Here is a 22,819-nt window from a genome sequence, read left to right as displayed (position 1 = left end):
AATTATAACCAAAAATATAATTATAATTATAACCAAAATTATAACATGATCTGAAGAAATTTCAACATACATAGATGTAATACATTAAATAACTAGGGGAAACAGTGTTATAATTTTTGCTTTAAACTGTCATTTATCTTTTAAATTATTTGAGAGGAGAAAAACAGTCCATCACTTTTACCCCCAAATTTACGATTTCTTTTGCTCCTCCTTTGTTCATTTCCCTTTGGCATCATTTCTGTTTAGCCTAAAGAACTTCCTTTTGTGTTTCTTTTAGAGCAAGTTTCTTCACAATGAATTCTACTAGTTTTTCTTCATCTGAAAATGCTTTGTAACACCTTTATTCCTGAAAATATATTCTCTAGATATAGTCTTTTCTTTTTTAGCACTGTGAAGATGATATTTCGCTTTCTTTTGAGCACCATAGTTTCTTATAAGAAATACATCAGGAAAAAAAACCCTCTTCTCTCATCAGAAAAAAGAAGTGAGGAAGAGGGTCTCTTAAATCCAGAGAGAGAGAGAGACAGAGAGAGAGGGAGAGAGAGAGAGAATGGATTATTTTTCTCTTACATGTAATGTCTTGCTTTTCTCTGGCTATTTTCAAGATTTTTTTCTTTATATTTGGATTTAATCAGTTTGATGATTATGTGTCAGGGTATGTATGGGTTTTGTTTTGGTTTTTAGTTTATATTGTTTGAGAGTCACCAAGAATCTTGATTCTGTTAAGTTTATTTTTTCAATCAAATTTGGGAAGTTTTCAACTACTGTTTCTTTAAATATTTTTTTCCTGCACTAATGTCTTTCTTTCCTTATTCTGGGATCCCAATGACATGAGTTTTAAAACTTTTTATATTATTTCACAGTTCACTATGTTCATTTAAAAAAAATTCTGTCTTTAAATTATGTATTTCTCCTGTTTTACCTTAAAGTTTATTGACTGTTTTCTTCTGTCATTTTCATTCTGGCATTGGGCCCATCAAATAAATGTTTTATTTCAAATGTTACATATTTCAGTTCTAAAATTTCTATTTGGTTCTATTTCACAGTTTCTATTTCTTAGACTATTTTATTCATTTAAAACATGTTCATCACTACATCATGGGAGATGGCTATACTGGCTGCTTTCAAGTCTTTGATAATAATTATTATTATTCGATAACACAATGTCTGGATTATCTCAGCATTGTCTTCTGCTGATTGTCTTTTCTTTTAAGAATTGGTCAGACTTTCTTCTTCTCTTTTTGTTTTGTTTTATTTGATTTTTTTTTCATGTGGCTTAATATGAATCATATTCTGGACATTTTGAATGTTACATTTTCAGGACCTGTGTCCTATTTTTTTTTTAAGTATGAGATCAACATGGTTATGTTCAGATTGTAAATTTGGTCTCATCTCCCATGCATGGTGGTTTCAGTGTCAATTCTGTTTTAAAAGCCATTGTTTCACTGTTTGAGTCTACCCAGTATATGTACCACTCAGAAATTAGTTTGGGACTTGGGCCATGGTTTTATCATATTTCAATTCTTAAATACTTTTCTGTGCTTCGTTGGGTCTCTTTTGCATATAGGTAACTCCATTGTGATCCTGGTACTTCTGTTGTTTCATACCCAGAATTAGATGAGTCCCCTTCTCCAATGTTCTCTTCTTGGGAATCCTCCAGCCCCAAAAATTCTCTCTCTCTCCTTCTCTCTCTTTCTCTTTTTTCTCTCTCTTTCTCTCTCTCTCTCTCTGTTTCTCTCTCCTCTCTTTCTCTCTCTCTCTCTCCTTTCTCTCTCTGTTCTCTCTCTCTTTCTCCTCTCTCTCTCTTTTTCCTCTCTCTCTTTTTACTCTCTCTTTCTTTTTCTCTCTGGATTTAAGAGACTTGTTTCTCACTTCTTTTGTTCCAAATATATTATCTTTTTTTCTCAGGGTTTTAGCACACCCACTGCCCCCCACCGCCAGGTTTTCAGTTCTGTGAGACTGAGACTGCCTTAGGGGCAAACTGGTGACAACAAGGAATTTTTAAAAAGGGAAATTCTTCCACATTATTTGAGCAACAAGGTCCCGTTTCCCAGTTCTTCTGTGCAAAGAGATAAGTCCTTTCTCAGAATTGTAGGTGCCTCTGTCATCAATGCCATAGCTGTAAAATTCTGTAAGTGGCTAGTACTATGGGCAGGACTGAGAGAGAAACGAGAAAGGAAAGGAAAGGAAAGCAAATTGAACAGCCCATTAAGAGACTAATTTATCATGATCAGGTGGGATTTATTCCGAAGATGCAAGATGTTCAGTAAACACAAATTGCTAAATGTGATATACCATGTTAACAGACTAAAGGACAAAAACTATGTGATCATCTCAATAGATGCAGAAAAATTATTGGATAAAATTCAACATGCTAAACAAATTGATATACAAAGAATGTATCTCAACATAATAAAGGTCATATATGACCTACCCACAGCCAAAATCATATTCAACAGTGAAAAGCCAAAAACTTTTCTTCTAAGATTAGTAACAAGACAAGGATGTCCACTCTTACCGCTTCTATTCAACATAATCCTGGAAATTCTACCCAGAGCAAGTGGACAACAAAAAAGAAATAAAACCTACCAAGACTATATCATAAACAAATTATTAATGGAAAGGAAAAAGTGAAATTATTGAAAGATGACATCATTTTATATAGGGAAAACCCTGAAGACTTCACAAAAAAAGTGTTAGAACTAATAAATGAATTCAGTACAGGTTGCAGGGTATAAAATCAACATACAAATATCAGTAGTGTTTATATATATTAACAACAAACTGAAGAATTTTTTTAAACCCCATTTATAATACCATCAGAACAAAACACTTAAGCATAAAATTAACCAAAAATGTGAAAATTTGTATAGTAAAAACTATAAAACATTGATGAAAGAAATGAATAAGATACAGATAAATGGGAAGATACCCATGTTTATGAATTTGAATAATTAATATTGTTAAAATGTCTCTACCACCAAAATCCATCTACAGATTCAATGCAATTCATATCAGCATTCCAATGGCATTTTTCACAGAAATAGAAAAAACAGGCCAGGCATGATTCCTTACACCTACAATCCCAGCACTTTGGGAGGCTGAGGCACGCAGATCACCTGAAGTCAAGAGTTTGAGACCAGCCTGACCAATGTGGTGAAACTCCATCTGTACTAAAAATACAAAAATTAGCTGAGTGTGGTGGCATGCACTGTAATCCCAGCTACTTGAGAGGCTGAGACAGGAAACAGGAGAATTGCTTGAATCCAGGAATTGGAGGTTGCAGTGAGCCAAGATCATGCCACTATACTCCAGCCTGGGCAACAGAGTGAGACTTCATCTCAAAAAAAAAAAAAAGAAAGAAAGAAATAGAAAAATTCTAAAATTCACATGGAACCACAAAAGACCAAGAATAGTCAAAGCAAACTTGAGCAAGAAGAACAAAGTTGGAGGCATCACATTTTGATTTCAAAGTATTATTACAAAGCTAAACTAATCAAAAGAGAATGGTTCTGGCCTAAAAATAGACCTATAGACCAATAGAACAGAACAGAGAGCCCAGAAATAAACCCACAATGGATGAAAAACTAAAACAATAAGACCCAAAACTTGTAAAACTACTAGAAGAAGTCACAGGTGAAAAGTGTCTTGACATTGGTTCTTTTCAAAGAATCCACTTAACAGTATTGTCTGATTTCCTATTATACTATTGAAAAATCTTTCAATATTTGTTTTCTTTTGACCAGATAATATGCTCATACCTCCATTTATTCATTTAATAACTTTAGCTCTACTGGCTCTTTGCTGAGAAAAAAATGAGGATTTAGCTCACTTAACTAATCTTTTCTTCCCAGTATTTGATAGATTTATGATATAAAAATATTTGTTAAAGGATATAGAGTGTATTAATATTTATTAACTATATAAATATATACATAAGTATATTTAAATTCATATTTTAGAATATCTACTGATTAGCATTGTAACTTTAAATAACGTATTTTAACTTCAACTTCCTGTTCTGTCAACTGTTTTTCAAAGGCTTTATTTACTTTTTATTTCAATGAAGGTGGTTGCCCTTTTCTCTGGTGCTTTTAGCTATTTCATCTCTCTTTTGTACTGTTTCCAGAGCTTCCTGTTCTTTATAGTCATTTAAAAAAATAATAACTAGTTCTTATGTAACTTTTGCCATATGTCAGGCACTGTTGTAATTGATTTGTATGTATTAACTCATTTAGTCCTCACAACACCCTAAGAATAACTACTATTATTTATGCCCTTTTACAGAATAGGAAACTGAGGTACAGTGAGGTTAACTAACTCACCCAACAACACATGGCAAGTAAACAGCCAGGCCAAGATTTAAATCCATCAGTCTGGCTACAGCTTATTACAGTGATACTGACAGTAACAATAACTAGGGTTTTCATGAACTTAGTCCATATCAAACTCTCTGTGAAGCCCTTTATCCATATTGTCTCCCCTAATCACCCCACAACCTTATGGAATATTAATGATTATTGTCACTATTTTACAGATGAGGAACTCGATGCTGAGTAACCTTGCTGACCTGGTCACTTAGTTAATAAAATGCAGAGAGTTTCAATGCTGGTTCTACCTAGAGTGACCTCTCTCTGCCACCTTCACTTCTTTGCTTGGCTCAGTCCTGCTCATTGTTCTTTGTGTGAAGATCCTTCTGTGGCACCCGTCCTAAACAGTCTCATTAAATGCCCTCAGCTGTGTGTATACTACCATAAACTACAATAGCTGATTTCCAGACCATGAGCTCCTCATACAATGTATATCATAGTAAAACAAGTATTAGAAACATTGACAGTTATGAAAAGGAAAAAAAAAACACTCTATATCCCTAGTACACCTAGGTATTTTATACACACGCGCGCGCACACACACACACACACACAAATATAGACAACATAAAATATAGAAAGCATAAAACTTTATCGTTTTAAGTATACAATTCAGTGCCATTAGACACCACATTTATGGTGTTGTATAACCAACACCACTGTCCACCTCCAGAAATTTTTTATCATCCTAAATAGAAACTTTATACCCATTGAACAATAACTCCCCATGCCTCACCGCTTGGTAATTTTTATTCTATTTTCTGTCTCTAAATTTGCCATTCTAGGTACTTCGTAAAAATGGAATCATACAACATTTGTTCTTTTGTGTCTGGCTTCTTCCATTTAACATAACGGTCTCAAGGTTCATCCATGTTGTCACATATATCAGAATTTCATTCCTTTTTATGGGTGAATAATATTTCGATGTATTCATATACCACATTTTGTTTATATATTTATTAGTAATGGACACTTGAGTGTTTCTACCTTTTTGGCTATTATGAATAATGCTGCTATGAACATTGAGGTACCAGTATCAGTTTGAGTCCCTACTGTCAGTTCTTTTGGGTATATATCTAGGAGTGAAATTGTGGAATCATACGGTAATTTTAGATTTATCTTTTTGAGAAACTACCACTGTTTTCCACAGAGGTTGCATGCAGCATTTTACATTACCACGAGCAATGCAAAGCATTCAGATTTCTCTCACCCACACCAGCACTAGTCATTATCTAACTTTTTTTCTCATATAGTTATTATTTTTTGTAGTGAGAATACATAACATTGGTTCTCTTTACATTTTTCTGGAATACAATGTATCATCATTAACTATAGTCACCTTGTATACAATAGATCTCTTGAAATTTATTCCTCTCATGAAACTGTAATTATATATCCTTTAACTAATACCTCCTCATCTCCACCTCCCAGCTAAAGTCCTCAGCATCTGGTATCCAACATTCTACTCTGCTTCTTTTAGGTCAACTTATTTCAGATTCCACATATGAGTAAAATCATGCAGTATTTGTCTTTCTGTGCCTAGCTTATTTCACTTCATGTATTGTCCTCCATGTTGTCACAGATGGCAGGATTTCATTCTTTTTATGGATCAGTAGTATTCCATTGTGTATATATGCTACATATCCTTTATTCATTCATCTGGTGGACACTTAGGCTGATTCCACATCATGGCTACTGTGAATAGTGCTGTGATAAACAAGGGAGTGCAGATGTCTTTTTGGTCTCTTGACAGTATTTCTTGATGCTCTTATAGCTCTGTAAGATGAGAATATTAATACTGATACCCTTTTAACTATTTCCTCTACCCCCTTTCAAGACTCTTAACATGTTCGCTAACACATTTATTTTTACTTTATCATTGGTGTTATTACATTTTGTTCTGTAACCCCAGCCAAATTATTTATACTTTTCTGTAGAAGGTATCCAGATATTGAAAAGCAATAAAGAGGATTTACATAATTATGACAGTATAAATGTCATTTACTGCTGGGACAAGATCTCTGTTAGGTTAACATTTTCTACTGCGTAGTTTAATGTTAAAATCCATGGGCTACTCAAAGAATCTTACTATCCTCAAGGTCAAATTGTCTCTTTTTACTTTGAACTCTTTTAACTGCTTAAGACCATATCACATTTTAGTTTATTTCTTATTGGACTTGACTTTCTTATGCAGCTCTTTTGTTCCCAAGTTTTTTATATGACTTTTTTCTTTACAAAATGTGTCTTTGTCATAGTCACATATTTTTCTATCCTTTTCATACTATTGTTTATTTTTCAGAGGCTGAAAATTCCTTTCATAAACCTAGATAAGAAAAATCCATATGTTCTTCGTCTCACTACAACCAAACACTAGGTTGTATTAAGATCAGTGAGTAGGGGGCCTGTTCTCTCCAAAATATACATGGAATAGACTCATAGGAAGATTGAGAATTGTATTTTTAAAAGAACAGATTTTTTGTAGAAGAATTAAGCAATAGCACTAACGACTTATTTTTTTAAAAATCTTTCCACAAAAGTAAACCCTTAAATTTTTACTTCTCAGTAATTTTGGCTTTCAATTTTGCTTCTTGAGTTCTATCGCAACACATTAAATCATCTACATAACTCAATACTTAAGACGTCAACCCTAGTATTAACCCAACCCCAAATAGGCCCCATTCCATTGCATTTTTTCCCCTTGGGAGATTATGGAAAAGCTGGCCTCTGAGGCCTGACATCAAAGTATTGAGTTCAGTTCAAGTATGTCTAGTCTCTATATTTTGTTGTTCATGTGGCTTGATAATCTGTCCATATTCTCACATGCTCACAATTAGAATAAGGTGACACTGTTCTGTAGGCACCTGTTCGTCCTTCTGGAGTCACCAGCACTGTCTTCCAAGAGCTAAGGGTCTGGATCACATGCCTGAGTCCTTAACCACACAGAAAAAGCACTCTTTCTTCATGTGAAGGTTGAAAAAAAAACTAAATAGTCACAAAAAGGTATTACAGTTCTTTTTGCCAATTAAGAAAAGAACAGTATTGAACTGAGTCCTTAAAACAAATAACTATGTTTTCTATGTTATACTTGGATACACTTGGTCTCAAACACTAGTCTGATAAAATGCGTGCCAATTTAATTCCCAGGTAACAGTTGTGACTCCATTATTTATATAGAAGAGGAGCTTAGGGGGGCCATCAATTTGAAAAGTGAGGGCTGGGGCCATGTCTATAAGCTTTGTTTGCACAGTAGCTTACATAACATGAAGAAAATGTTAATGTTAATCGTCTCTGTCAAATAATGTAGGGGAAAGTAGAGTAGCTGAGACTTTGTGGGAAATACATAAACAAAAACGAGATAAAATGGTGGGAAGTTAATCCTGAATGAGGAATCAAGGAAGGTGAGACTCAAGAAGTAGATGCTCAGCAGTAAGGGGAGGAGGGGGAAGAGCTGGGATGGAAACTAAGCTACTTTGATGATATTGGCATCTGTAAAATGGAAGATCTCTATGACAGCTCCTGTCTCTCTTCTTTCCAGTAAAAGGTTCTTTACCTCTCCCAATTTTTGAAAATGTTTTATTTAGTCAGCTTTATACTTTCCATCCACATCTCACCCCTTAACTCAGGATTTGCATATTCTGCCCACTCAAATTTCTTACCCATAGATCTAAAGACACTACACACTTAGCATGTCCCAAACCCAAATTCTCATTTGGCATTCTTCTCTCTTCTCCCAATCTTTCACACTTCCTTCATAAATATCAAGTTTATCTTTCTGTTGCTTAAGCCAAAAACTTCAGAGTTTCTTGACTCTTTTTCTCTCACACACCATAACCAATCCTTCAGCAAATCTTACTGGCTCTACCTTTAAAACATCCCAGGAAACCAACCATTTCTACCACTCTGCTGCTACCACTCAGGTCCAAGCCACAAGGATCGCTTGCTTCAATTATTGCTACAGACACCTAATTTCCTTGCTTTCACCTTACTCTCCCCACCCACTTCAGTCTCTTCAGCTCAGCAGGCAGAACGAAGATTTTAAAATATGAGTTGTGTCATATTCAAAACCATCTAATGGCTTTCTATGTCAGTGAGGGCAAAAGGCAAAGTTCTCATAATGGCCAATGAAGCCCTACATGACACAACATAGCCCTGCTACCACTGTGATCTCATCTCCTACTGCTCTCCTTCTCATTCATTCTGGAGCAGCTACACTGGCTTCTCAGTGTTCTTCACATTTATCAGCCTCACACCTGTCTTGAGCCTTTACCCTTACTATAGGACCCTTTGCCTGAAATTCTTTCCATAGTTATCTATTTGACTTACTCCCTTACTTCCATTGGGTCTCTGATCAAATGATACCTTAACTGTGATGCTCATTTAGCATACTAGCTCCTACTGGTTCTATACTATCTCCTATCCTGCTTTACTTCGCTCACCAGCCACATTAAATGTAACCTCCATGAGGGTAGGGCCTGTTTTCTGTTTTGCTTATTGCTATATAAATGTGTGTGTAAGTATATATATGTATATTAACTACACATGCAGATGCTTCTCAACTTATGATGGGGTTACGTCCCAATAAACCCATCATAAGTTGAAAATATTGTAAGTCAAAAATGCATTTAAAACACCTAACCTACTGAACATCATAGCTTAGCCTGGCTTTCCTTAAATGTGCTAAGAACACTTACAGTAGCCTACTGTTGAACAAAAATCATCTAACTGAAAGCCTATTTTATAATAAAGTATTGAATATCTCAAGTAATTTATTGAATACTATACTGAAAGTGAAAAACAAAACAGTTGTATGAGTACTTGAAGTATGATTTCTACTGAATGTGTATTTCTTTTGCACCTTCATAAAGTTGGCACTGTTATGTACTATATAATCTTGCATATGTGTACATATATCTTCTTGTATATATGCATGCATATATCTGTATATGTGTAGATATATGTGGTGTATAATAGTGCCTGTCACATAAATGCTTAATATTTGTTGAATAAATTAATAAGTTAATAAATAAGACCAATTTTTTGTTTGTTGGATTGTTTGTTTTGTTTATAAAGTGTCAACTCCTAGGGAAACTAAGAGAAATAATCTGTCATTCATATCTTAGAGTGAATTCATTGACCCTTATCCACATTTTCCTAATAGAAAACTGAGATTAGCTTTATTAAAGAAGTGGCTTTTCTTGGATCTTGAATTTAAAAAAAAAAAAAAATCTGGTGCTTTTCTCATAACTATTTTGTTTCTTTTCTTCCTTTTATTGCCACAGAACTTCAATAAGTAAGCTGAATGTACCAGAATCTATTCCTTGTTCTCTAACTACTCATTCTTTTAAGTTCTCATCACACCCTAAATCTAATTTCTAACCTCACTGTTTGATTAATCTAATAGCTTTTTTCCTCAGCCCTTTTCCTCCTCAGTTTGTTATGAGCACCTACTGTTATGGAACAGCACCTCCTTGCAACTCTCTTCTTTTGGGTTCCTTAAGACTGCATATCTGCATATCTCTGTTCTTCTTCTCTGCCTTTATTTATTTATTTATTTATTTTGGTCCTTCTCCATGAGCCTTTATGTAAATGTTTCTTAAGGATTTCTCTCCAGCCATCTTTCTACATTTTGCCCTTCAAAAGTCTCAAGAACTTTCACAGCATCAGCTATCAACACTGACTCCCAAGCCTGTATGTATACATTTACATCTCTCTCAAGTGCTGGCTCCTCTTCAACTACCTACTACCCAATGCTTCTTAGAATTACAAGCCTGTGAACTGTCAATGCATCCTGACTAGAAGACAGAGGGATTGGCCCCATCTGGTGGAGGGAGTAGAAAGTCATCTTTAATTATCTACTTGCTTTGATGGAACCTGAGCAAATGTTCTAAGGGAGATTACATGTGTTGAGTATGTACTAAATTATCTATATTCAAATATGTACACTTTTCTAATAAACCGTAGAACTTGTATATGTCTTAGGTTAGCAATAATAATTTTTTCTGAGACAGATTTTCACTCTTGTCATCCACGCTGGAGTGCAATGGTCTGATCTTGACTCACTGCAACCTTCGCCTGCTTGGTTCAAGAGATTCTCCTGCCTCAGCCTCCCAAGTAGAGTAGCTGGGATTACAGGCATATGCCACTCACTACGCCCAGCTATTTTTATTAGAGATGGATTTCACCATGTTGGTCAGGATGGCCTCTAACTCATGACCTCAGGTGATTCACCCACCTCTGCCTCCGCCTCCCACAGTGCTGGCATTACAGGTATGAGCCAGTGTGCCCAGCCTGGCAATAATTATTTTAAACAGATCTCTCTTTGGCCCTTTCTATTTCTTATAGACCACTTTTATGCAACAAAAAGGATTTGGGTCTTGAAAACTCTTTGGCATGATATTAAGGTAGAAAATTGCAATGTGTTAGATGCTATATAAGCATATAAGATATCCTTATAGGATATAAGATACAGCACCAGACTTAAGAAACTTCACAGTTTAACAGGGAAAACAAGCCATTCATGCTGGAGAAGTGAATAAATGAAGAAGTAAATCCCAAGTTAACATCATGTGACAGGGCAGTGAGATGCCAAAAAATGATATAGCTCATGAATTTAGTGAAAATTGAAGTCACTTTTGGGTGGTTGGTGTGTTCAGGAATGGCGTCATGGAAGAGGCAGGACTTAAACTTATTCTTGAAGAAGTATTCCCCAAACTTTTAGCATTCTAGTTCCCAATTTTTGCCATGTGAACAAACTATCTATGCTGTTTCTCCCATACTGTTCTTTATGTTGATGCACTTTTTGTAAATAAATTTTGCCTTGCCTTAAACCATCAAATCCATGAAATCACAGGTTTGACATGCTTTTGTGTTTGATGTGTGTTTGTGTTTCTAATACATATGAAACATATACATAAATACTCATTACATGGAAATAATTAATTTTAGGAAAAGACCACTTAACTGGAATCAATCTATCCAAAAGGAATATCAGTCATTCATATTAAATTTTGATGCAAACATTTGATTTGGATTTTAGTATATAAATGAAACCAGAAATTATGAAAGTGAGTAGTTTTGGTGCATTTTAATAGATTATAAGATGTCATTGCAACTATGGATGAACGAAATATTATTTAATTGAAAATTGAGTATTTTTCCTGATAATATAACTTTCATGGCACAAATATTAGAGGACTTAAAAATTGACCTCTGTTGATCTTATAATATTCAGATTATTTTTGAGTACCCTATAATAATAATTCTTATCTCAGGGAACCTCTGGATAAAAGTTATTATGTCTAAAGCTCATAGTATATTAGACTATTTAATTGTAGATATATAATTACCCAGTATTGCCAATGCCCTTTTAAATAGAGTCAAATTTTCCATAGAATCTGTTTAGTTTGGCCAATTTCTTAGCCTATTCATTTGCATAGTTTCCCCTTCCCCACAAAGAATACCAATTCTAATGGTATAGATAAAAGAAACTTCAGTTTTTCTTTTGTATCTTATCCAAGTGGACCTCAAAGTCTTAACACAAATTTCTATTGTATCAATACTACTGAGGTACAGTAAGTGCCAGTTCTATTTAAAACTAAAAATGACTTTTTAGACAACTATTCTTGAAAAGAAAAAAAGAGAATAATCTTTCTTGAAATTAATTTCATTATTCCCTTTTCATAAATTTGAAAATCATAATTTGTTTTTGTAAAGTAACTAGTTTAAGCCACAATGGTATAAAATTTTTCTAAAGGTAGGTTTGTTAGGTTTAATTTAAATGAAGGTTATGAATTTAATTAACATTATTTTGAATATAAAAATGTATTTATGTTGAATGGTAAAGCATCTAATACTATACATCAAAGCAATATGAATAAAATTATAGCCCATAAAACAATTTTATATGAGACTTTGAAAAAAATTATTTTACCTAATGGCATGTAGATAATTATAAAATTATTATATACTGGTTTCATGAACACTTTGCTAAGCCTATAAATGCATTTTAATTTTAATTGTTTTTGTTATTTTGGAACCAAAAATAATAATTAAATTTATTTCTTGAATGTGAAATTTATTCCCTTTGTTGTTGTTGCCAAATTACTCAACTCTGGGTAGAGTATGAGATAAGTTGACGTGGATTTTATTTCCAACTGGAATGAGACAATTTCTGTCATTGTTCTTGGCACTTCTAAGAAATACGTTCTTATATAAGTAAGAAGATGAAAATGGCAATCTCCCTATATCCTGCTTCAAAAACTGAGAAAAGATTCAATCCAATGATCTTGGTTCTACTTTAAAGTACTAAAAGATCTATAATAAAACTGCTAATGAGGCAACTTGGACACTCTGCATCATCTCTTGCAGAACCTCGGGTGAATTCTTGTGGAACCCTAGTGTTCTACAGAACCCCATTTGAGAAACTCTGCATTAGGTTCAGTGAATGCTAGGATAATGTAAACTCTTCTACATAGTTATTAATCTGAGAAGCTTTTTAAAACTATGTACTACCTGAAGTCATGTTATCCATACCTTAGGAAACACTGTGTAAAAGGGCAAGTAAAATATGGGTATGTTTTAAAAAGGAATAAGGGAAGTCTAGGCGTGGTTGCTCATGCCTGTAATCTCAGCAATTTGGGAGGGCAAGGCAGGCGGTCACAAGGTCAGGAGATCAAGACCATCTTGGCCAACATGGTGAAACCACATCTCTACTAAAAATACAGAAAACTAGCCGGACATGGTGGCACATGCTTATAATCCCAGCTACTCAGAAGGCTGAGGCAGGAGAATCACTTGAACCCGGGCGGTGGAGGCTGCAATGAGCCGAGATTCCACCACTGCACTCTAGCCAGCCTGGGTGACAGAGCGAGACTCTATCTCAAAAAATAAAAAGGAATAAGGCATGACAAATAAGCAGAATAATTAGACCAAAGGTCAATAGGGCAAGGAGTTCTCTAACCAATAAACTGGCTGACATCAACCAAGAACTCATTGAGAGAAACAGTGAAGCATAAAGCTGATGGGACAGTTATGGGTGTGTTGTAGAGGCCTTGAATGAAGGAAGAAAATGGTCTTGAAAATCCACTAGGGTTTTGAGGATTGAGTGTAACTGGCTAAGAGCGACTGGGGGGAGATGAATTAGCAGGATGGAAGAATCTAGAAGTAGAAGGGCAAGTACAGAGATTGTAATAAGTTATGCAGTTGTGAATAACAGCCAGAAAAAGAATAGTGGCAATAGAAATGAAGGAATGGGATAAATAGGAGACACATGGTGATAGATTTGATGGTTATCTGGGATCAACCTGATAATGAACATATTTCTAGTAATGGTTATAGTATTTCCATTGTCAGAAATATTAGAAATCCGGACTTGAACATTTTTGGAAATCATATTAGGCTCAGCTATTTTCCAAGACTCGCCAGCCAGCCATCCTTCCTGGCCTCGTACCCTGACTATTATTCCTATGATGTCGTGTAGGAATATGGAACTAGCAGTGCCATATTGTCTGACTTTCAATTCAGCTACTTTGTGAAATCTTCCTATTTTAAAACACCAATAATTCAACTTTTTAAAAAATAAAACATATGGCAGACTAGATTTGATTGCCAATTTGCAACCTCTGTCTGGAATTCTGTCTGCTGCTTTCTAAAGTCACCTTGAAATGTACCCCAGACCAAAAGGTAATAGTCTCTTTTGGAATCCTGTCTGTGTTATTCCTTATTAGTGGGACGCTCATAGAAAGGATTTTTATATTAGCTATTTTCCTTTTGTTGGAATGTTGATTTGAAAGTTACAAGCCTTTCTCTGCTTCTTCCCAGCCAGGTCTCTAGACAAACTTTATAACTTTGCTGATTGCTCTGGACTCCACCTGATATTTGCTCTGAATGCACTACGTCGTAATCCCAATAACTCCTGGAACAGTTCCAGTGCCCTCAGTCTGTTGAAGTACAGCGCCAGCAAAAAGTACAACATTTCTTGGGAACTGGGTAATGGTAAGTAAGGATGTTACTTTCTCTGAATTGACAAAATAAAGGGGAAAATCAGCCAGCTTGTGATACAGTCTCAGTCAGATCATCTCTAGGACCCTGGCCCAGAAAACATTAGTGATGTTTGGCCACTGAGTGGACTGTCCAAACGGTAAATGACCAAACAGGAGATTTAGTGAATACACATCATTTGCATTTATAGTTATCTCTAGTTATCTCATTCCAAATATGGGGAAAATTCCACAAAATGGGAAATAAATTGTGATTTATGACTAACAAATTGATTTTATAACCTGTTTGCACAGTCTGAGCTGCCTTTTACAATATGTGCTCTGTGGAACATTGGTCCTACAAGATGATCCTTATAAAATAATAACTCAAAAGAGCTTTGGTCAAATATATTTGAGGACCTTTATGCAGTATTTGAAGGTTCACAGTGCACATTGGTATACAAAAGGCTATAAGAAGTCTTGTTGCAAAGAAATCTGTTTGACATTTTTAAACCCAGCATTTCTTAAACAATTTAACCTAGGCTAGTTTCAGGAGTGTGCAGCCTGTGCAGTCACATGGGGCCCATGCTTAGAACAGACCAATTCTCGGCTGGGCAGAGTGGCTCACGCCTGTAATCCCAGCACTTTGGGAAGTTGAGGTGGGTGTATCACCTAAGGTCAGGAGTTCGAGACCAGCCTGGCCAACATAGTGAAACTCCATCTCTTCTAAAAATACAAAAATTAGCTGGGCTTGGTGGCATACCCCTATAATCCCAGCTACTTGGGAGGCTGAGGCAGGAGAATTGCTTGAACCTGGGAGGCAGAAGAGACCCATTCTTGGTTTTGTTCTTTGCAGTCACCATCTTGAAATTCTTAATAATTTTTTATCAAAGGGACTGACACTTTCATTTTTCACGGGGCTCTACAAATTATGTAGCCAGTCCTGTTTAATCATTAAAGAGTGTGTGTGTGTGCGTCTGTGTGTGTGTGCGTGTTTGTGTGTGTGTGCGTGTTTGTGTGTGTGTGCATGTTCGTGTGTGTGTGTGTGTGTGCGTGTGTGTGTGTGTGTGTGTGTGTGTGTGTGTAGCGTAAGTTATTCATTCCATGGAACACTATTCCATGAAACACAATTTGGAGAAGTGTGTGTGTGTGTGTGTGTGTGTGTGTGTCTGTGTGTAGCATAAGTTATTCATTCCATGGAACACTATTCCATGAAACACAATTTGGAGAAGTGTTTCCTAAATCATGCTGTTTTCTCAATGATATATATTTATATGTGACATATATGTTATTCTGTAGATGTCATGATTCTGTAATATTGAGTCAATATGGATTATAGTTAAAACTATAGATCGTATAAATATGAAAATTTGTGATTCTCAAAATACTTTTGGTATACTTTAGAACAAAACAATTGAATCAAACAAACCAGGAAATCTCTTAAAATTACTGATACAAATTGATTCCAACATTTTCATTGACAGTCTTATATGTCTCTAGCTAACTCATATTTGTTTGGAGCACTACATGTGTGAGTGTGTATATGCACATGTGTATTTATTGCAAACTGGAATTTGGGTTTCTCAAAATAAGATAGCAAGGGAAGACAGGAATAAATGTCCAACTTACCAGCAGCCACTAACTGGAATGTAGCTCTCAGTTTCTTTTCTCTTTCTCTGATTTTCTCTCTTCTTTACCATGGAAATTTGGGAATAGTTAATGACCAAATGAAGACCTGTTTAGTTGAACTGAGGATTCCGTGACTGTAGGAGGCTCAACTAGGGTAGCCTGAGGTTTTACATGTTCCAGACTAGCCTGAGTATCATTGACAAAAAAAGCAGGAATGATATGACCAGCTTTGAAGTAAGCAAAATTATTACATTGTAAGTAAAGTATTTTACTGATCCCTTTCCATCCCATCTTCTATTTATACTTTTTGACATTTTTGGTATTTTATGTTGTCTACTCACTACCACCCACCTAACCATACCCTGCTCAAATATTAGATTCTGCCCAACTTAGCTTTATTCTCCAAACAGGGCAAAATATTCTTCAAACAGGGCATGATACTTGCCATGAGAGACCAATTAGGCATAATGATTAAAAGAGGTATTAAACACTAAAGAATGGCAGGGCTTTTGTGGAACTTGAGAATATATGCCCAAAAGCTTTGTTTAGTTTTCTTAAAAAAGTATTGTGCTGCCTACATAAAATTGGTTTGTAAAACATCTCAACTAATAATAGATAAACCCACAGCAATTAAAACTTACCTACAAGTGATTGATGGGAGTAATTATTCTAGGGTTTTTGGCATCTCTGAGTATGCAAGCTTGTTAAACTAAGGGTGTGGGTTGAAGGAGAGAATATATACATCTTTCTGTATACATCTATTCCAGACAAGTAAGAACTTGCCCCTCCCCATCAACTTCCTTCCTTCAGACTTTGTTATATAGTTCAGAAAGGGTGCTAATTACATTTTTAAAATGTTATTTAGACACCTTAGCCACACATCATTTGGTTCCCATCATCATCTTTTCAAGTGCCTCCTCAGGGTTTAACAACAAGAAAGAATTATTCATGAGGAAGAGAAAAGGCACTGTCATTGATAATAAAATAAGAATATGATAGAAATAGATAGGAAAAGGACCAAAAAAAATTCAATGAAGTGAAAAATAGCCAGTAATGTGTGAATATTTCTGTAGGTCATTTTGAATCTCTAGTCAGAAATTCTAGGGTTACTGTTTTCCCCTTAAAGTGCATTTTATTTTTTATGTAACCATAATAAATGATTATTAATAAATAATAAAGGATTGTTAATGATAAATACTAAATAATCATTTGTTAAGGTTACATTTTAGAGTTTAAAGGATACATTTTAGAGTTTGAAGATTTACTTTGCTGTTTCTTTAATTCATTTTATAACTACTGATAGTTTTTCTGGTACTAGAATCATCTTTCAAGATAATCAATGTATGATATTCTGCTCAAAACTATTCTGTGTTGTAGATTCAGCCTCTTCCCCCTCAAAATATAAGCAAGTAAAAGCTACTGTAATTAATTACTGAATTAATATTATATATTCATACCTATACCTGACCTATATACATTCACACATTATTCTCTTAGAAGAATTAGCTACATGACTCAGTTCTCTGGAGCCTGTCTACTAAATGATTTTATAAAATCAAGTTTCTGACCTTAGAAAGTCGGCAATAATGATTCTTATGATTCTGGCAACACAGCTTGATTCATGCATTCCCTCAATATTTATTAAAATTTTAGTCTGTGTTTAGGTGGATACATATATGATGTATATATACATTTTTTTCTTTTTTTTTTATATGTGCAGAACATGCAAGCTTGTTAAATAGGTATACATGTGCTATGGTGGTTTGCTGTACCCATCAGAGAAGAAAGGAATAATGAATATTTTTAACTGCATTTTACAGTTATCCATGTAATTACCTTTTCTTATATCTTTTATTTCTTTGTGTGATTTTGAGTTACCATTTGATATCATTTTATTTCAATCTGAGTGACTTCCTTTCTTATTCCCTGAACGGCTTATAAGATTTTGTTGCTCACAACAAAATCTCTTCTCTCTGTTTTTCTCAGAATGTTTACCTTTGCATGCAGTTTTGAAGGATAGTTTGTTGCATATGGAATTCTTGGTTATCAATTTTGTTTTCTTTCAGCATTTTGAATGTATTATCCTACCGTCTTCTGGCCTCCAGATTTTTCTGAATAAAAACTCAGCTGTTAATCTCATCCTGTTCTCCTGTATGAGATTAGTCATTTCAGTTCAATAATTTTCTTTGACTATTTTATTTATGCATATGTATACTCTTTAGTCTTTTTTTTTTTTGAGAGTCTCACTCTATCACTTAGGCTGGAGTACAGTGGTGCAATCTTGGCTCACTGCAACCTCCACCTCCCGGATTCAAGGAATTCTTCTGCTTTAGCCTCCCAAGTAGCTGGGATTATGGACACATATCACCATGCCCGGCTAATTTTTGTATTTTTCATAGAGACAAGGCTTCACTATGTTGGCCAAGCTGGTCTTAAAATCCTGACTTCAAGTGATCCACTTGCCTTGGCCTCCCAAAGTGCTGGGATTACAGGCATGAGACACTGTGCCCAGACTCTCTTTAGTTCTTGAACATATTTATAATAACAATTTTGAAGTCTTTGTCTGCCAAGTCTAATATTTAGGCCCCCTAAGAGGCAGTTTCTTTTTTTTTTTTTTTGCTGGTATGGGTCAAACTTTTCTATTTTTTTCATGCATAATAGGTTTTTTGTTGAAAACTACACATTTTAGATAATATACTAGACCAACTCTGAATTCTGAATCTCCATCCCAAAGGTCATGGACAAACTTCTATAGAGTCTGTTTCCCTTGGGTCATGTAGCTACTGATATCTCTTAAGTTTTTTATTTCTTATTCATCTTTTAATTGTTAAGACCAGTCTCCTGGGGGTTCCACTTGTGTCAACACATCTTAATGATGAGCTGAGGATTGATCAGAGGTTTTGCTTAATTCCCTTGAGCCAGGAAGCCTTCGACCTTTTGCTAGTGGATCTCTATGTTGGTTGGGAAACACGAGAAAATATAGGCCTTTTACAAGTCTAACTGGGATTTTACTTTCAGTCATACCTTCTTATGTTTCCTTTATAAGTGTCCTAGGTTTCAAACTTATCTGGGAACGTGTGGATAGCTAGGGCCCTCTGTAGTCCCTCCTAAGCATATTTAGCCTTCTAGATTACAAGGGGTATGTGTGGGACTGTCAAGGTTCACTGTGGCTGCCTTATTCCCCAAATCTTCCTATTATATTTCTTGCAAGCCTTCAAGTATATTTCTTGTACCTACCAATATCATAGTCTCAAGCAGCTGAGATGTTAGCCTTTCCTGTGGTATGCACACCATTCCAAATCAAATTAGCCTTCTCCAGCTGTGGAGCTGTTGGTTTTGGGGAATTTTTCTCCCCTTTAGAAACTACCAAGATAATGGAAGCTGGAAAAGAAGGCTTTGCTCAAAATTATTTCAATTAGCTACTTTGTTATTATTGAACATTAATATGTTTTCCAACTTTTTGGCAGTGAACATTTTTATGAAGGTTTCACTTCTTACCGTGTGTATTAGTTTTCTAGGCCTGCCATAACAAATTATCACAAACTTAGTGGCTTAAAACAACAAAAATTTCTTCTCTATAGTTTAAGAGGCCAGAAGTCTGAAATCAGAGTCTCAAAAGGATTGGTTTCTTCTGAGGTTTTGAGAGAAGATCTATTCCATGCCTCTTTCCTAGCTTCTGGTGGCTGTAAGCAATGCTTAACCTAGCAATATCTCTCTAATCTTTGTTGTCACACGGCATTCTTCTCTCTGTGTCTATGTATCTGAACTTGCTTTTCCTTTTTCTTATAAAGATAGTAGTCATTGGATTTAGGGCTCACTGTAATCTAGTATGACCTTACCATAACTAGTTCCATCTTCAAAGATCCTGTTTCCAAACGAGGTCACATTCTGAGGTTCCGGTAGACACAAATTTTGGGGGACATTATTCAATCCAGTATACCATTCATTATGAAGAGTCTTCTGAAAATCTGTATGGTCTCTGGTGTTAAGTAGGTTATCTTTTTGTGAAAATTAGTTTGAAAATGAATGGAACAGCAAGCTAACTTGACTTTTAACTTTTTTGTTTGAGTGGTTCTTCAAGTTAAAATAATTCACATCCACTTTTTGATTTTTTTTTCCACACTATTAAGAAAAAGGCAGAGAGATCTGTGGACAGGAAAGGGTTGGCAGAGCCTTACCCTTTTCAACTCTGACTTACATGTCTGCTTTTAATCTAGAGCCAAATAACTATCGGATCATGCATGGCCGGGCAGTAAATGGCAGCCAGTTGGGAAAGGACTACATCCAGCTGAAGAGCCTGTTGCAACCTATCCGGATTTACTCCAGAGCCAGCTTATATGGCCCTAATATTGGGCGGCCCAGGAAGAATGTCATAGCCCTCCTAGATGGGTAGGTCAGATTATTATTTTGCTTTTCTTATGACATTTTTCATTTAATGAATTAATGTATTTGCATTTCTCCTGGTTATTTATTTATTTATTTATTTTGGTCTTAAGAAAAAAGAAGGGACTGTTTCCATAGTGGCTTCACCCACTCTAACTCAGAGATTCTCCATCTTTCTCATCATTCTAGGCCTTCCGTAGTCAACACGGGGTGGTTGGATGGGGAAGGGATATGCAATCTCTAGGATGGGTTGGAAAGGATACATTGAAAAACACAATTAATATTATGCATTTTAGGCCAGGCGTGGTGACTCACGCCTGTAATCCCAGCACTTTGGGAGGCCAAGGTAGGCAGATCATGAGGTCAAGGGATCAAGACTCCTGACCAACATGGTGAAACCCTGTCTCAGAAAAGAAAATGCATTTTATAGCATCATTTTATATTAAAAAAAAAATACTCTATACCAGTGTCCTCTTATAGAAAGTGAAGCTTTACAAAATCTTGGCCAGCAAAGTTGGGTTAAAAAGTTGTGAAACACTACAAATACTTGTAGATTAAAGGTGTTGATAGACCTGTTAGCAGATATTCTAGAGAATTGCTACCAGTTTTATTTAGTTTTGACTGAATTTGACAATCATTTTAAGCATTGTATGGATGAGGGTCTATGATAAATGCTCTCTGCCTCACTCCTGCTGGTGGGGCCAGGCTCAAACTGATAATTGAGACATTCTTGCACACTGGACCCAGTTACAAAAAGACAGAGGAAATATCTGACCATCAATTTGTTGCCCAGAAAGAAGCAGAATTATGGTCAGATGGAGCCATGGTGGCATGTGGAAGACTGATGGATGTTGAACCCATGCTCAAAGTGGAGATGTAACTGGTGCAGAGAGAGTAGGAATAGTGAGGGTGGGAGAGTTAGGAATTCATCTGGTATATGGTACCCTGTGCACCAAGGCGTACTATTTACATGACATGTTTTTATAGGCTTGAGTAAGTACGGTGAGTACTTCAAACTTAAACACGAATAAGGCATTTTTCCAGTGAAGTATCCAGACCAGGTAAGGTTAGGGAAATGCCATACAGGTATAAATAAAGATACATGGAAAGAGGGAAGTCTATCTTTTGGATGGTCCTTGTGATTGACTCCTCCCTTTCCTGGTGATTTAGTCTTGATATAAGCTTTGAACATAATAGACATTACTGAAGGTTTGGAAAGGTAGAGGATGTACATTGTGACAGCATTAACAATCTGAATGAAGAATATATGGACTTAAATGAAATTTAAGGCATTTTTCTTTACACAAGTCCCTGAGCTCTTGCTTACTGAATTTCTATTCTTTCCCCGCCCTTAATTATTCTTCCATTCTCTATCAGGAGCATTTTCTCTTTTTTTTGTAGAAAAATTTTTATGACCTTGGCCCCTACTCACAAATACAGCTCTGGAATTCTCTTTACATATTTTCACTAAACTTTGAAATTACTCTTTGTATGTTTTTTGTTAGCAATGTGTGAGTGGAATGGAGATGGAGTGGTTGGTTTCATTTTACCTGTTATAATTAGGGCATAAAGATCATGAGTATAGACTTTCCTTACATTTTTTTAAGAAACATAATCAGCAGAGTTAATAACAAACATTAAGTCAATATATTCTTTTGGATTATCCTTTTTATTTAATGGCTTGATTGATGTATTTTCATAGGATCCATAATATCCTCTCAGTAAGCATGACCCTATATTAATTATTCTTTCAATCTGTTAATGTTTCCTGAGCAACTACTATGTTCCAGGTATTAAGAACTGGGTTAATAATAAATAAAAACAAATACTTTCTTTGCCCTCATGGGTTATTCCCTAGGGTAGAGGAGACATAGGTGTTAATCAACTACTTTTAAAACTAAGACAATATCAAGGAGAGTTACATGGTACTATAAATGACTACAGGTATTGATCGACTTACGACCTATGCAACTTACAACCATTTGACTTTATGACCACAATCGCTAGCCACGACTGCTCCACTGTGGATTTTTGGAAACACTACAACATTTTGATGTGTATCAAGAATATTGTTACCACCTGGGAGGCTGTGACGACAAAGTGCATGAATGGCATCTAGAAAAATTGTGTTAAGCGCTATGTTAATGATTTTGACGGATTTGACAGTGAACATGAACTTGAAACAATTCGGGGAAAAAATAGTCAAACTCTCTAAAGACCTTTCTTTGGAGTGTGAAATGGAAGATGTCGAAGAGTTGCTAGACAAAGAATCCGGAGAACTTACAAATGAAGAGCTAATCGAACTGGAAGAAGAAAGGGTGGTGGAAGAAGAAAGAAGAGAAGCAGAGAAAGAAGAAGAGGAGCCAGAAAGAAAGTTCACCACTAAGGGATTATCAGAGGTTTATCTTTACTGAATAAAGTTCTTATACATTTTGAAGCAATGGACCCAAACATCCAACG

The 22,819-nt window shown here is 35.5% G+C and overlaps 1 protein-coding gene across 1 annotated transcript in view; it reads left to right on the top strand.

Annotated features, from left to right (window-relative positions):
• The window catches only part of HPSE2 (heparanase 2 (inactive)), a 732,977-nt gene that overhangs the window by 444,358 nt on the left and 265,800 nt on the right, over nt 1-22,819 (top strand). The window contains exons 4-5 of the mRNA XM_032281250.1: nt 14,190-14,363; nt 20,194-20,365. Of these exons, the coding sequence (XP_032137141.1) occupies nt 14,190-14,363; nt 20,194-20,365 (346 nt within the window). The remainder of the gene's footprint in view (nt 1-14,189; nt 14,364-20,193; nt 20,366-22,819) is intronic.

This window comes from Sapajus apella, unplaced genomic scaffold (assembly GCF_009761245.1).
Source record: "Sapajus apella isolate SASKATOON/1434 unplaced genomic scaffold, GSC_monkey_1.0 scaffold13, whole genome shotgun sequence".
Classification (NCBI taxonomy): Eukaryota; Metazoa; Chordata; class Mammalia; order Primates; family Cebidae; genus Sapajus; species Sapajus apella.
This window is presented reverse-complemented; position numbering and strand designations above follow the sequence as displayed.